Here is a 14,574-nt window from a genome sequence, read left to right as displayed (position 1 = left end):
CACAACAAAAGATCAGCAAGGTTGCATCCATCAGGACGACTTACAAAAGTCAAATGGGAGAGGCACTATATCGAGTCACAAAAAACTAGTCTCATTTCAACCTTTCTGCTATCAGTATCTAGGTGTCTCTAGTTTTTTGCTTGCTCTGTAAAATGGGGGGTGAACCGAGGAAGCAAGAGCCCAAAAAATGTGATGACTGGAAGGCTAGGCAGGACGTTTGGAAGATTCTCCAAAAAGGGAAGGTGGTCAATTTTCTAGAGTGGTTGCATAGATTCAAACCCAATCTCACCATCGCCTTCTTCAAAAATTGGGTCGATGATAAAGTTACTCTCCACGGAGTCATTGTGAAGCTTACTGAGGAATTCATAGCTGAGGTTACTGGGCTCCCCATGAAAGGTATTAAATTCTCGAAACAAACCAATATCTCCAATGCGGCCTACAAAAAATTCCTGAAGATGGATGAAGAGGAGATGCAATTGGAGAAGAATGGAGACTTCTTTGATGTGCAAAAGATCAAAGGTATTTGGCATGATGTGCTTGGCTGTATTCGTGAGTACTTTATCCTTGATGGTAGGAATAAAAGGGTGCACAAATTCCACTTTGTCTTTCTTAACCATTTTAGGTATAAGGACATAATTTCCTTCCCTTTCTATTTGCATTTCTCTTTGCTTCAAAGCTTGCATGCCCATAGAAAGAAAGAGTCACGACCCATTTTACATGAAGATCTAATATTGCTCATAGAGGGCTTTTGTAAAAATAAATCCATTGCTTCGTCTGCCTCCACTGGAAAACATAAGGATTCTTAGTCCATAAAATGTAAAATTGATGAGAATGTTAAAGGGAAAGATAAGGCAAAACTGAAACCCTCTAGCTCTTGAAGACAAATTGTTGAAAGGGATACTGAGGTGGAGAGTACTGAAGGCTTAGAAAAGGAAGTCCCAGAGGAAGAGCAAGGGATGGATGATGGGGAGTTTAGCTCTAACCTAGAAGGCTATCCAGAAATGAAAGAAAGAGATGAGAAAGGAAGAGAGGAAGAAACCACAGAGGATAACTTGGAACAGGGCAAGTCTAATAATGACGGTACTCAGACTGTGTCTAGGGGAGGTGATAAAGATAAAGATAATTTAATTGAAGGTCCTGCCATTATGAGTGAGGAGGAAAATATGGGGAAGGCTTCCACTCCTACAAAGGAGACTGAGGGACAAAATAAGGAGGTCCATAGTCAACATGACCCTGTGGAGATTGGAGAGGAGGAGCCATTGGATGGGGAGGAACAAATTGATAAAGTTGGGCCCCCGCCACATACCATTGCTGAAGACGCGGGTGACTCCCCAAAGAGGGAAACCAAGCTCTCCTTCTTGCATTCTGCCAAACTTAAAGTTGATTCTTTCCTCCAAGTCGATTCTTGGATTTATAATGAAATAATGGGGTTGAAGAAGAAAGTGGAAACCTTGCAACATAACCAGGAGGTTGACCGGGCTATTATCAAACACTTGGATGAGCAAATGGGAGACATCCCAAAAATTTAAGGATTATGAGCAGAATCTTAGAATGCTTATCAAGGAAAGTGGAATAAAAATGGAGCAAGTAACTTCAAGCATCTGTGCTGCGGCGGCGAGCTTGGGCAAAAGAGCTAATGAAGGAACCATATGTTCGGAGGGCCATAGCGAGAGGACAAGACAGAGCTCGAGGAAGAAAGCTTTGATTGTTGCTGCTTCTTCGGTTGCTAACTCCATCCAGGATACGACTAAGATTGGTAAGGAGGCAGTTAAGATGATCATGGAATTGCAATAGTTTCTTTGGGTCTGCTTTTCTGGTTGGGTTCTTATTCAGGTCCTTTTTGCTGGTTGTTACATCTGGTTCTTGTGTTTGGTCATGTTTTCTAGTTTTTAGTTTTAAACTGTTTTGGAGGTTCCAGGTCCTTGTAAAACTTGGGTACTTTATTTGGACTATGTATGTGGTTTCAGGTCCATGTAAAACCTGATTTTGGTGCTGCTTCTAGTAGGTTTAAGGACTCTTTTCCTGATGGCTATATTGCTTTTTCCTTTTTGAGGATGTGAAGGGGTTTCAGGGTCCCTTCAAAACCTATTTTTACCGTAATCTAAAACCTAGCCAAATTGCCAACAAACCCTAACCGTACGAATCATGATTCCACAAAATCGAGCTCAATGCCCCTACATACAAGATTGCTGGATACCCCATGGTGCTCTTGCATCAGATCCTTGATGACCTTTTGAGGCTACTTTATGTACTTTTCTTTATAATTAATAATAAAATAATACCTTACCTAATGTTTCCATGCGATTGCTTAAGTGCCATTTCTGCTTAAATTTAAGAGCTAAGTGTTCCTATGTAAATTTTTAATTCCAAGAAAGGGAAAAATTGGAATCTTTTCCTACATAAGTGGAGCAACTATTGTTTAGGAATAAAAAATAAGCTATGGGAGAAAATGGGGGGCTTAAAATAAGCAGCATCTGCTTATTGAAAAAAGCTAGAAGTGTCTTCATAAAAAAAGTTATCTTATTTTTCATTGGCCTAAAATTTTGCATCTATATTTTATTTACAACAAATAATAATTATTTGTTCTTCAAAAAGTATATTTAACAGTAATGCTTAAAAATAAGCAGCAAATTTTGTTTTTATGGGGCCATCAGCTCCACATATTACTCTTCAAAATACCGAGTAGTTGCTACTAGCCAAAATAAGCCTAGCAACAACATGTGAACATGCTCTTATTCCGATAAAAATATATATATTAAAGTTTCTTTATCCATATAAACCTGAGAAAATAATAATTTAAAAATCTCAACCAATAAAAAAAAATAAGAATGAAATAAATTATAAAGTTATCATCAAAGAAAAGGTGATTTGTTATATTTGAATTAGAAACATAACAACACAACAATATTATCCTCATCTAAACAAAAGTGAATTTTATTTTTATAAATAAAGATAGGAATTAAGGACAAAAAAATGATTATTTTTGGACCTTTTAAAATTTATTTATTATTAATTTCTAGAACCATTAGTGCATTATGTGTAATTTCTTCTCAAATTTTAAAAAGTGATATGCATATATTGATATTTAATATACAACATTTGAATGCTAGTTTAAATAATGTTAGAGAGAGTTTAAGAATTATATATTCTAACATATCTATATGAAAATTAGAATTTGCATGGTATATAGTTGAATTATTATTATGGTAGTGTGCTTTAAATTTCTAATTTTAAAGCGAGTTTTTGCTTTTGGACTATTTTATCAGTTTTCTCCATTTAGTTATAATACATCACCTCCTTCGAGAGGCACAAGAATAAATTGAAGGTTCTATTCATATTTATAAAAAACACCACTCTAATTTTTAATGAAAAAATAAAATACTTTTAATAAACATGGATATCTATTTGAAGGAAACTGAGAAGTAAAATTTTATTTTATAAACCCATTCCTTAGTCATAGAAACTATTCTACACACATGAATACAAAATCCAACTTGTTTAATAAAATGATTAATTTGAATGATTTAAGGTTTTGAGTTTTCCTAAGAAAAAATAAAATGAACTAAAATTAAACACAAAATTGAAATTTCCAACACAAATCAAAATATGGAAACAAAAACTCATAAAATAGAAAGGGACCAAAAGAGAATACTTATCAAGAGAAATCCAAACATATCATAAATCTTTTGTTTAAATAATATCAAATCTCTTGTCAGACTCCTACAACGGTTTGTGATGATATTAGGTTTGAATCTACTTAAGATTAACACATAATAATAATTAATCTTAACAATAATAATAAATAATCTAAACTTTACAATAAAATTAAGTATTCACCATGACATTTTAAATAGAAGAATACATGATATTTTATCTTTATTTATTAATATTTTTTACTATAAAATAATAATCATTTCTAATGAAAATTGTATCTCAAAACCTTACATACACTATAATAATGTAACTTATACGAATTAAATTTCAATCACATAAAAATAAATATAAGACAAATAAATATTCTAGATATTTATTTTATTTAATTAATGTATTCAAATATACTATTTATTTACTTTACCAACTAGTTTAGAAATTTTTTTTTTACACGTGTCTAAAAAGTTTTAACTTCAAAATAAATTTGAATACCTTCGTTTAACACATTCCACCCTTGCCCATCATTAATGACTTATTGAAAACACAAGGAAACTATTACAAAACTAAAATTTTATAGAATCCGTTTTCGAAAAATAAAAAATAAGCGACTTAACGAATAGATAAAATATTAATAATTATAGTTTCCAATCATATTTTTATGAAGATATTTCTAGTGTCAGCACCAATCATATTTGTTATAATATATCTAGTCGAAGTAAGCCTACCGACGCTTCACAACAACTATATTTAGTATTGCATTTATTTGAAAATTAATGACGTCAGCCTGCCGGGGAGAGCTTATAATACTTTATAGGATCGGGTTTTACGCTTGAGAAGTGTGAATAGGGTGGGCGGGTCAAACGGGTAGCAAAAAGAGGAGGAAAGCAGAGTGGGGAAGGAAGTGTGTGTCATGAGGCTGCTTGTCAGAGTCCTTTACCTCAAACAGGGGAAATACTCGGGAATTCCGTGCAGGTCCAAATTATGATATACACAGTTCGGCAAAGAATTTGTTAAAGAATTCAGTAGTTACAGAGTGTTTGAACAGCAATTTACGGTGTGCTCGGGGATCCGTACGGGGTTCTCCATGTGACCGGCGAGAGAGAATGCTTTTACCCATACGTGTAGGTGGCGATGCGCAATTGGTAGAAGTACAAGGCATCTCTCCAGTCTCAATCTTGTGGAGCGGTGCCCGCACGCTGAACCCACTTAATACTACTCATGTAGTCCTTTTCCTCTTTCAATTCCACTTTCGTTTTCTAGTTTTCGATTGACAGATGCGCGTAGCTTTTGTGGCGGCTGATTTGGTCGAGGGTTACATTCTCCGGGCTCACAATACCCATTTGCGGCTGTTTTTGGGGAAAATTATTGGTGCTCGTGTTGGGCGTGAGGAGACTTTGAGGTCTGTCTGTGATTCTACTGCTTTCTGAATTCTCGTCAAAGTTAAGTTTTTTTGAGAATATGAGAATAAAATTACTGGGTTCCTACATTCTTGGATCTGGGAAATATTTACTCTTAGTGTAAATTTTGGCTGTCTTGGTATGGGGAGAATGATGTTTTAGGGGTTTATGGAATAGTGCTTTCAATGGAGGCAAAAATTGGCATGAGTCGGTGTGAAAATCAGGCTTTGCAGCCGCCGCATCACAAAGGTTATGATTTTGTCTCGATGTCTAAGGGTAAGCAGGTAATTGAAGATGGAGATGGATATGGCGTGAGGAGGCATGAATGGAATGCGAATGATTGGGAATGGGATAGCCGTCTCTTCACGGCTATGTCCGTACATAGCAACTCAGTTGAGATACACAAAACAACTAGTAATGTTGTGGGCAACATAATTGCAAACAATGCATCAGAGAAAAGAAGAAAGGTGCTGATGGGTGAAGAAGAGGACATGGCAGAATGCCTGACTTTGAAGCTGGGAGGTAATGATTATTGTTCTAGTTCCATGGCAGTGAACGACACGAGTAGGAGTGGTAAACGGCCCCGTGCAATGCCTGCCCCAACACCTCAGTCTACTCCTAAGTGTCAGGTTGATGACTGTAAAGTTGACCTTAACACTGCCAAGGACTATCATAGGCGCCACAAGGTTTGTGAAATGCACGCTAAAGCTAACAAGGCTTTAGTCGGCCGCCTTATGCAGAGATTCTGTCAACAATGTAGCAGGTTAGTGTTATCACTTGAGCTCCCTTCCAATCTTAGAGCATTTTCGTTACTTTTCTAGCTTTGACATTGTGAAGGGAGATTTGGATTGTTTAAATGGGGTAACATTTTCGTGCAATTTCTATCTAATACATTGGTTTGGACGTAGTTAATTCTCAAAATTTGTGTTGACCATATGGAACTACATTTAAGAGTAAGGTAAATGGCCTATTGACTCCATGCCATTTATGGGTTAGCCTCGTCTCCACCATCTATCCACTGATTGACATATGTATTGCAGAATTTGGACTCATAAAATTTCATTATCCTATCTTGGATAGGAATGTCTGCTTTGTTTATTGATTGATTGTTCTCATATTTATTTTTGTTGCAACATTTACAAAGCTAAACAATTGGCAGAATATGACAAAAAAGGGCAAATGCAGTGATTACTTAAACCTTTATGTGAAACTCAAAATCAAAGCCTTCTTTTGGTTAGAGAAATTGTTGCATCCAGGTTGTACCTTATGGTCTACCTTAGTGCGCTTAGTCTTTTTTAGGAAGGAAATATTGTCATTTTTTAATTTCTAGGCTCTAGCTGAAAGACAACCAATGGAAAACTTTATTCTGTGTTAATTTTTGAGGACAACGTTTCAATTTACATTTACATTTAGAAGTACTAGTATAATGAGTTATTTCTTCAGAAATTATATAAAATTTTCAACTCTGTTGCAATGTGCAATCAATATTTGTTATCATATTTTTTCCTTAAAAAACACAAAGGTTAAAGGATACTTGGTAAGAGAATAAAACCCTGGTGCGATTCCAACCCCACATGGGCAACTAATTCAAATGAAAGAAAAGAGTGAAAATCCAAAGAGGCTAAACAATGAGCTAGGTTGCTAGAATTAAAAACAGTGTCAGCTTATCCAACAATCCAACAGCCAATGCTTTAAACTTTCATCATTAGAATTTAGGAGTATTGGGCTTAAGCTTCCGCTGAAGGCAGGGGAGTGGTGATTAGAGTTGGACGATTCTTGAACTGCTACTCAGTCCCATCTAAAAATGCTGGACCCAAAGCAATATGGCAGCCATAAGTAGCATTCCAACCAAAAAATAATGGCGATCTCACTTCTTTCACGCCAACAGGTCAAGTGACTTCGATGCTTACTAGTAGTGCAAATGTACAAAACCCTTGTTCTTATCTCTATCATTTCTCTCAAAGTGTAATGTCCTCTGTTATATTAGACATAATTATTTCATATTTAATTCAAAGTCTTACATTGTATGTTCTAAAATACAATAATTTCAATCTAAGCTTTTCATAAATAGTATTAATTTAATCAGGACAAATTATCTATTAATTTGCACCTATCCAATCATATTACTATTCAGTTTAATGATGAAAGGTGTAGGTGTTATCCAAAATTTCTAGATATCAACTTACAATTTACAGATTGAAGTCCATATTTCATCTTGGATCTTGCCCTCAAGGCTTCCATAATGCTGACCTCTACCCTATCTTGGGACAAAAATCTATTCTTTGAATTTACAGAAACCCCTCCTTGATAACATCTATGTCTTCCTCTTCTTAGTTTAAAATAGTAATAGGACTGAGCCATATTACTAGCATCAAATATAAGCCATATTACTGGCATCAAATAGCTAAACAAATAAAGTTCTGAGATGATTTAGAAAAAATATTACAAGGGTCATGCAAACTAGGTTGGTCATCTAGACTGCAAATCAATTTCTTTCACACATAAATTGAGCTAAGCATTAGCAAACTCTTCCTTACTGTAGTTTGAATGGCAACATTTAAGATTGAATGACCTGTACTATAAAATATGAACTTATTTCTGAACAGTTTGTAATGATTGAATCTTGAGCAGGTTTCATCTTCTTGAAGAGTTTGATGAAGGGAAGAGAAGCTGTAGAAGACGGTTAGCTGGTCATAACAGGCGACGGAGGAAATCTCATCCTGATGCCATTTTTGCCGGAGCATGTTTGAATGATGAACATTCCAGCGCATCTCTGATTATGACCCTGCTGAGGGTTCTATCTCAGTTGCAAAGTAAATCTCTTAATCTGCTGCTCTTTTCAGTTGTGAGGCAAACATAAAGAACATCATTCTTGCTTATTTTTACATACAAAATTTTCTATGAAGGAGGAAGGGAAAGATAGTTCTTTGATTTTGAATTCTGAGACCTAAAGAACTGTTCATAACTATTGGCTTTGTGATCGAGGTAATAGTTAAAAACAAAAGCCGCAATCAGTATTTAACTTGTGAATGTGTCGTGGGACATTAAAAAATATTTGAGAAAGTAACACACCAACTGGTTGTTTCAAGTTATGAACCATATGTACAGCTTGTCAACAAATCTTTTGTCGTTGATAGTTAATGAATTAATAAGTAGGAGATATATTCTGCAACAAGTCAAATTGTGATATTGCTATTAGGATTCAGCCGTGTATTGTTCGAGTGAAACTCATTGATTGATGTTTCATGAGCACTGGCTCACAAAAACCCATGTCTCATGAGAATGAGTGGAATACTTAGCACTCATTGCATGTAGGTGATGCTTACATAGGTGATGCATTGAGCTTTCCTGGGAGTTCACCCATCCCAAACAATACTGAGATGGGTGACCTCTTAGGAAGGCTCGATGCTTCACCCACCTATCTGCAATGAGTGCTAAGTGTTCTGCTCATTGTCATGAGAGATGAGTTCTTGTGAACCACTACTCATGAAGCATGGGTCAATGAGTTTGACTTGAAAACTACATGGTTGAATCCTAAAAATGTTGTCCTCAATTTTGGCATCACAATATTGAGGCAAATCTATGTAATATTCTCATGAATTCGTAGGTATAACCTTTTTGTTTTAATGTATTCGTAAAGCATCATTAAGGCAATTTGTTATCCCTAAATTGTAGTCTATGTAACTTTATTCATGCTTTTTTTTTGAAGGTTTTTGTTTAGTTTTTAATGTTTACAAGGAAAAGTTTTTCTTCTCTAATTGTAGACGCTTGATTTCTGGTAAAGTTTCATGTTTTTGGTTTTGTTTTTTGTTTTTTCGTAAATAGTTTTAAGCCTTGTTTTTGCCTTATGATAATAGCCGTTCCAATCCCACTCGTTTTGAGCTAACTTAGACCTCAAATGGAGCTGCCTAGCTCAAGTTATGAAGTAAAAGGTGGGGATTTTCAGGGCGACAACACATTGTGATTAAAAAACCTGAAAAATTGGCTTCTTATTGGCAATTGCACGAAATAAAATTATATTTAATATTTAAAGTGGATTTTGACAGCCATTTTAAAATTTTAGCGCATTCTGAGTTGATTTGATCGTATTTTTTAATGTTCTATGAAATTTAGCGTTTTAAAGTCTATTTTCATGTTACTTTATTGAAAAATATAGTTATTTATTAACTTAAATTACATGAGACATTTAAAATGCATAAAGGTGGGGTTTTAACTTTTTATCACTCAAAGCATATCAACATGCAAAATACCTATTAAAACCCCTCTGCCAATAAAAATAAGTCCTAAATGCATGCAAGTGGTCTTTTTATAGGTAATAACATGTTACTTTACCATTTAAGTGCTTTTAATTGGAGAATTTAAACCCAAAAGCACAAGATATTGCACTTTTAAAGTTTATTAATATGTTTCTTGACTTGAGTTAGGGTCAAAATGCATATAGGTGGGGAATTTGAATCCAAAAGCACATGCATTATCAAAATCATGTGTTATTCCTCCCACAAAACATGTCATTACTTCTTCATTAAGAGGCGTTTTACATGTTAATGCATATGGTGGGCTTTCCATGCCAAAAAACATGTCATTACTTATGTTTGCTTTTAACTTTTTTTAACTACCTATAGGTGGCGATTTTCAAGTAAAAAACATATGCTTTTGTGACCAAAATGTGTCATTGCTTTCCTTAAAAGCTTTTAAAGTTAAAAAGGATATGGGTGGCAATTTTAGACCCAAAAGCATGTGCTTTGATCACCAAAAAGTGCATACATAGTCATTTTATAACCATTGGCTTTATGGTTGGCGATTTGTCTTCAAAAACACGTCTTTACTCCATTTTATATGCATTTTTAGAATTGAAAACACATGTTTTAAGCACTCAAAAGTTGTAATGGGCACCCCTGGATGTCCCAAAAACTAAACCAAATTGCTGAAAGGAATTATGTCAAACAGTTTGCATTCAACTTCTTATTTCTCCGTTTAATGTTTTAAACCCCTTATAACTCCGGAAATCAAACGTTTATTGTTTGTTGTGTTTCGTGCATGGAATTGGTATCATACAACATAAACAAGAAAGAAACTACAATGATATGCAAAGTGGAAATGAATTGCTGCTAATAAAATGTTATTTTCAGAATTCATAAAACCAAATACATAGCAAATTTATCAACTCACTAATTACTTCAGCAGTATTGACATAATACTCCAGCCCATGCTTACGAACTTGCTGCTACAATACTTTGTCCTTCAATCAGTCCACTACCTTCATAATACCATTCCCTCCAAGCGGCATAAGCGTCGGACAAGTAGTGAAGAAGATATGAGCAAAATACCAAATCTGCCTGTAGTCGGAAATGCAACTAAACTGCCTGATAATGAAGCTAATAACAAAGAATTCCAAAGGCCAAACTCCAAGGGAATGACGTCTAGAATGTTACAAGAGAGGATAGACGTCCTCAAATGCCAAGAACAGAGCTGCAACTCACACACCAATTTCTTCTCATATTCAACCTGCCTAATGAAGCCACAAATGCTTCCTTTTATTCTATTTCCAAGGGTCCGCTCAACTCATATGGGCAATGTGGGATAAAAGATGTGTAATATATAAAACATATATTAAAATACCCCTTATGTCTCCCTTGGGTACACATCACCATAAAATAAATATTAAAGTAACACTTTAATATTTTACAATTAAATTAGACGTTACTTTAATAAAACTTCAGACATTAAAATATATTAGCAATCGGACTCCGAATAATGCGAGTGATAGCTCATCGGAAAGCTCTCACCGAGGAGTATCGAATCCAATCACCAAAATTGACCTGCACTGTGTCCTGCCGACTTACTAAAAATAGTAAGTATGCCTGAAACTGAGTAAATCAACTTCGTTTTGGCCCAAACTGGAAATGATTAGGCCAAAACATTCCAGGATCCCGTTAGCCCTCGGGACCATGTAGAACAAGGCTAACGCACACACACTTGGTCAACTGCTAAAATGGGGACATTACAAAAGTGCATCTTTTCTCATTTTACTCATTTTGCAAGGTTTTTTTGCTTGTCCAAGTATGGGTGGCAATTTTTGGACCCAAAACACATGTTTCTGATTTGTAAAAACCCACCGAATTTGGGCATTTTTGAGTAAAAATGGGATTTGTAACTAAGAATCACTCATATCTTGGTCAACACTTGATGATTCCTTCTCTCCATAGGGTTGTTTTTTTGCATGAAATCACCCAAGGCTCATTCTTAGCTACTCAAAAGTGCAGATTAAAGAGGCTTTTGCTCATTCTACAACCTATTTAGGGCACTTTTTTGCCCAAAAATACTTTATGTTTGAGCATTTTCCTTCATCAAATCTTCAATTCTTTGGCTCAAGGTAAGATCTAAAGTGTTGTTTATCATTTCCAGCTTCCATACAATCCACTTCAAGTTGCATACAATGCTTTGGATGCCATTTTTAATATGCATTGCATATTGCACATTGCTCGGTCAAAATGGCTCCCAAAATGATGCAATTTTAATCTCGACTTCTTACACTTGGAAAACTACGAATTTTGACTCAAATTTTGCAAAGATTGAGTCAAGATTCAAAGTTTATTTAACAATTCATCTCGCAATTGTTCTAAATCCAAGAAATCTCCTTGGATTCATTTTCAGATATTTTGCAAGAGATTAAAAGACTCCTTGCTTCTTGAGAAAAATGTATGCTTCTTTGCCATTTTTATAGGGCTTTGTGGTATATAATGGTTCTCTTGTTTATGCAAGTCGTTTCGATCAAAAATTCAGATTTGCATAATGTATATGACGTACTCCTATTTTCCGTCTAAATTCTTTAAGTTGTATGTGCAAGTACTTCATCTTGCTTGTACATGGAGTCGGGATTAAAAAACCTGTTCCAGGAAGACATCCCAATAAAGTGAGCTATTTTAGCACGTGCTTTTGCATTCAAAAACCTCACTTTAATGCTGGCATACACTCCGTTCAATTTTTATGTACCGCTGCTACATGACTTGAAAACTTATGATGGTGGTTGCTTGCACATTAACTTATGGTTAAAAACATAAAATCTCATTATAAGTAAACATCCTTACATTCATTTTCATGCATTTTCCATACAACAGCACTGCTGTTCGCACATGCTTTCACATTCTAAAAACCATTTTTTGGGTATTCCATCATAAGAACACATGTTTTTGAGCTCAAATTGTTGCATGCATTCGCTGTGCCAGTAACATCCAGCTATACCTTCCATGAATAAGTCCCATATTCCACGCTTGAATGCTAAAAAATACACCATGGATCCACCTCTTGAAGATATATTTATATTGTGGAATTTCCATGTCAAAGTTGCTTGCGTGTACACACTTGTCATGTCAGAGAACATCACTCCAGATAAAGGTAAAGAGACACAAAAAATGAAGCACCAGTATGATCAATATCACAACTCCATGCCTCCTTCACAAGTCACTTTTTCTTGTGAAGGCGTCAAAGACCCCAATATCCCACACTTGGATATCAAGGATTTCTTGAAGAGGGTAGATGATGCATGGGTAAGTGATATGTTATATATCAAACAGAGGGGCATTCATTTAGTTTCCACTTTCCCCGTGGCTGTTCATGAGTCCGAGTTCATAGTTGCCTGTGCCAAGAATCTGTATGTTTCATCAAGAACAATTAGAGATAAAGATGGGAAGACCATCATTAGTTTGGATCCAAAAACTCTTGACTGAATCTTCTGAGTTCCATTAGCTCTGTTGGTGATTAACATCACTAAACAAAAGCCTTGAGAGATGGAACAATGATATTGCTGAATGCAATGCGTATGTGAATGCCAATTGGCTTATAAACAAGGTCTTGTTAGATGGCCAAAAGGTGTGGGCCGTTTTGATTTCAAAGAAGGAATCAATTATCTCATCACTATGCTTAGTCACATGCTGGACTCAAAGAATCCAATGTCTTTGAGTCGTGGATGTACAAGTATATCTCTCTCATCGTCCATTTAAAACAAAATAAAATCTTTTGGGGAGAGATGATGAGTGATATATTATTGGAGCAGCTGTCCCAACTCTCTTCGACTGGGACTATTTGTATGAACTCTTATTTGGTATACATTGTTGCTGCCCTGAGTTCATTCTCAGGCATATCTACCAGGGGTGACCACATGACAATGCCGGTATGGGAGTATTTTGATCGGCTCATTCTGATATCTAGTTGCATGATAATAGTAGTACAAGATGCCTTCTTTGGGCATTATATGTGCTTCTTCAACAAGGAATTACCAAGAAGTGGGTGTTTGACAAAGCATGGGCAAAAGTGAATAATATGGTTGTCTCTTCCTCAAGTTTTCCAACTTTACCTACATGGGAGTTGGTTATTTCAGAGACGAGCCATATACTCTTTCACGTTATCCCACTGACAAAATCATTCTCATAAAGTTAGTGATATAGTTGATGGCAGTACAATCATAATAGTCTTCTTTGCATGGTCCAAGCTTTCGTATGTCATCAAAAAATCCTTTAAAGATTGACGTCTATTCGCTAGACATAGTGTTAAAGGCCAAAAACATGGAGTTTGAACTAAAGGATCAATTTGAAGTTCATGGCACGCGCTTGCTTTGACTGGTGAGGAATAAATGACCAAATCATAAAATCTTATTTTCTTGTTCATTGCCATCTAGAGCTTTGGGTTGACTTGCACACGAAGATTGATATCTGCTAGATCGATTATTGCTAGTTAACCCTTAAATAAATTGTAGACATCAATCTTGCAGCAATCCTTGCTAGGTTTGAAGATGATCAAGTCCTGGAACTAGAGTACAACGAGCATCACCTCGATAAGCTTCCTATCCACTCTCCATCTTAACCATTTAAGGAAAGCAACTCCATTTTGGACTGTTTTCAACCTATTCTTGTCAGCGTTAACATTTGGTCACAAAAAAGAGGGTTGAAGACCATAAAGGTAAAGTGTGTAAAATATTTTGATCTTTTGGGTCCAATCGGTCTAAGGGTTGAAATGAGAGGTAAACAGAAGGATAGCATAGAGTCTTTGAAAACAACCATTGCAAAGCTCACCATCAAGGGTGACAAAGGCAAGGGACGTGTACTTGAGGTGAAAATTGGCGAACCTCAAAAGATTCACATTGCTCTCAGCGATGATGAGCTTCCTTTAGCTCCACGAAAGTGCTCTCCAAGGAGACCTCCTCCTTTAGAAGTCTTGATTGCAACTTCCTTTCTTGATTCTACACTCGCCTCAGATAAGTCAACGGGTTCACCCTTGCTTGTTGGTGTGGATACTCTTCGTTCTGGGTGGGCACTATGTAGATCCTATTCCAATTATAGTGGCTATGCACATCCCTTTAGTTGCTTTTGTAGTCTCGACAGTGGAGCAATATTGCTATGGTCTCGACAGTCGAGCAATATCATAGCTTCAAGAGTGTGTTCGATGCCTACACATGTCTATCCCAAATATTGCGGTTCCATCCATGACATTGATGGATATTTCATCGACACAATTCATGGCCGAGGTTATA

General features: G+C 35.9%; 1 protein-coding gene and 1 pseudogene across 1 annotated transcript in view; both read left to right on the top strand.

The window, feature by feature from the left end:
- The window catches only part of LOC149543043 (uncharacterized), a 63,572-nt pseudogene extending 58,494 nt beyond the window's left edge, over window positions 1-5,078 (top strand).
- The window catches only part of LOC149543042 (squamosa promoter-binding-like protein 1), a 74,531-nt gene continuing 64,446 nt past the window's right edge, over window positions 4,490-14,574 (top strand). The window contains exons 1-2 of the mRNA XM_089797974.1: window positions 4,490-5,811; window positions 7,680-7,861. Coding sequence (XP_089654100.1) covers window positions 5,234-5,811; window positions 7,680-7,861 — 760 coding nt within the window. The 5' untranslated portion in view covers window positions 4,490-5,233. The remainder of the gene's footprint in view (window positions 5,812-7,679; window positions 7,862-14,574) is intronic.

Source organism: Cupressus sempervirens, chromosome 8, assembly GCF_028749045.1.
Source record: "Cupressus sempervirens isolate cs-2001-9-10 chromosome 8, ASM2874904v1, whole genome shotgun sequence".
In the NCBI taxonomy this organism is placed as follows: Eukaryota; Viridiplantae; Streptophyta; class Pinopsida; order Cupressales; family Cupressaceae; genus Cupressus; species Cupressus sempervirens.
Note: the sequence above shows the minus strand (reverse complement) of the source record. Positions and strands in the feature narration are given on the sequence as shown.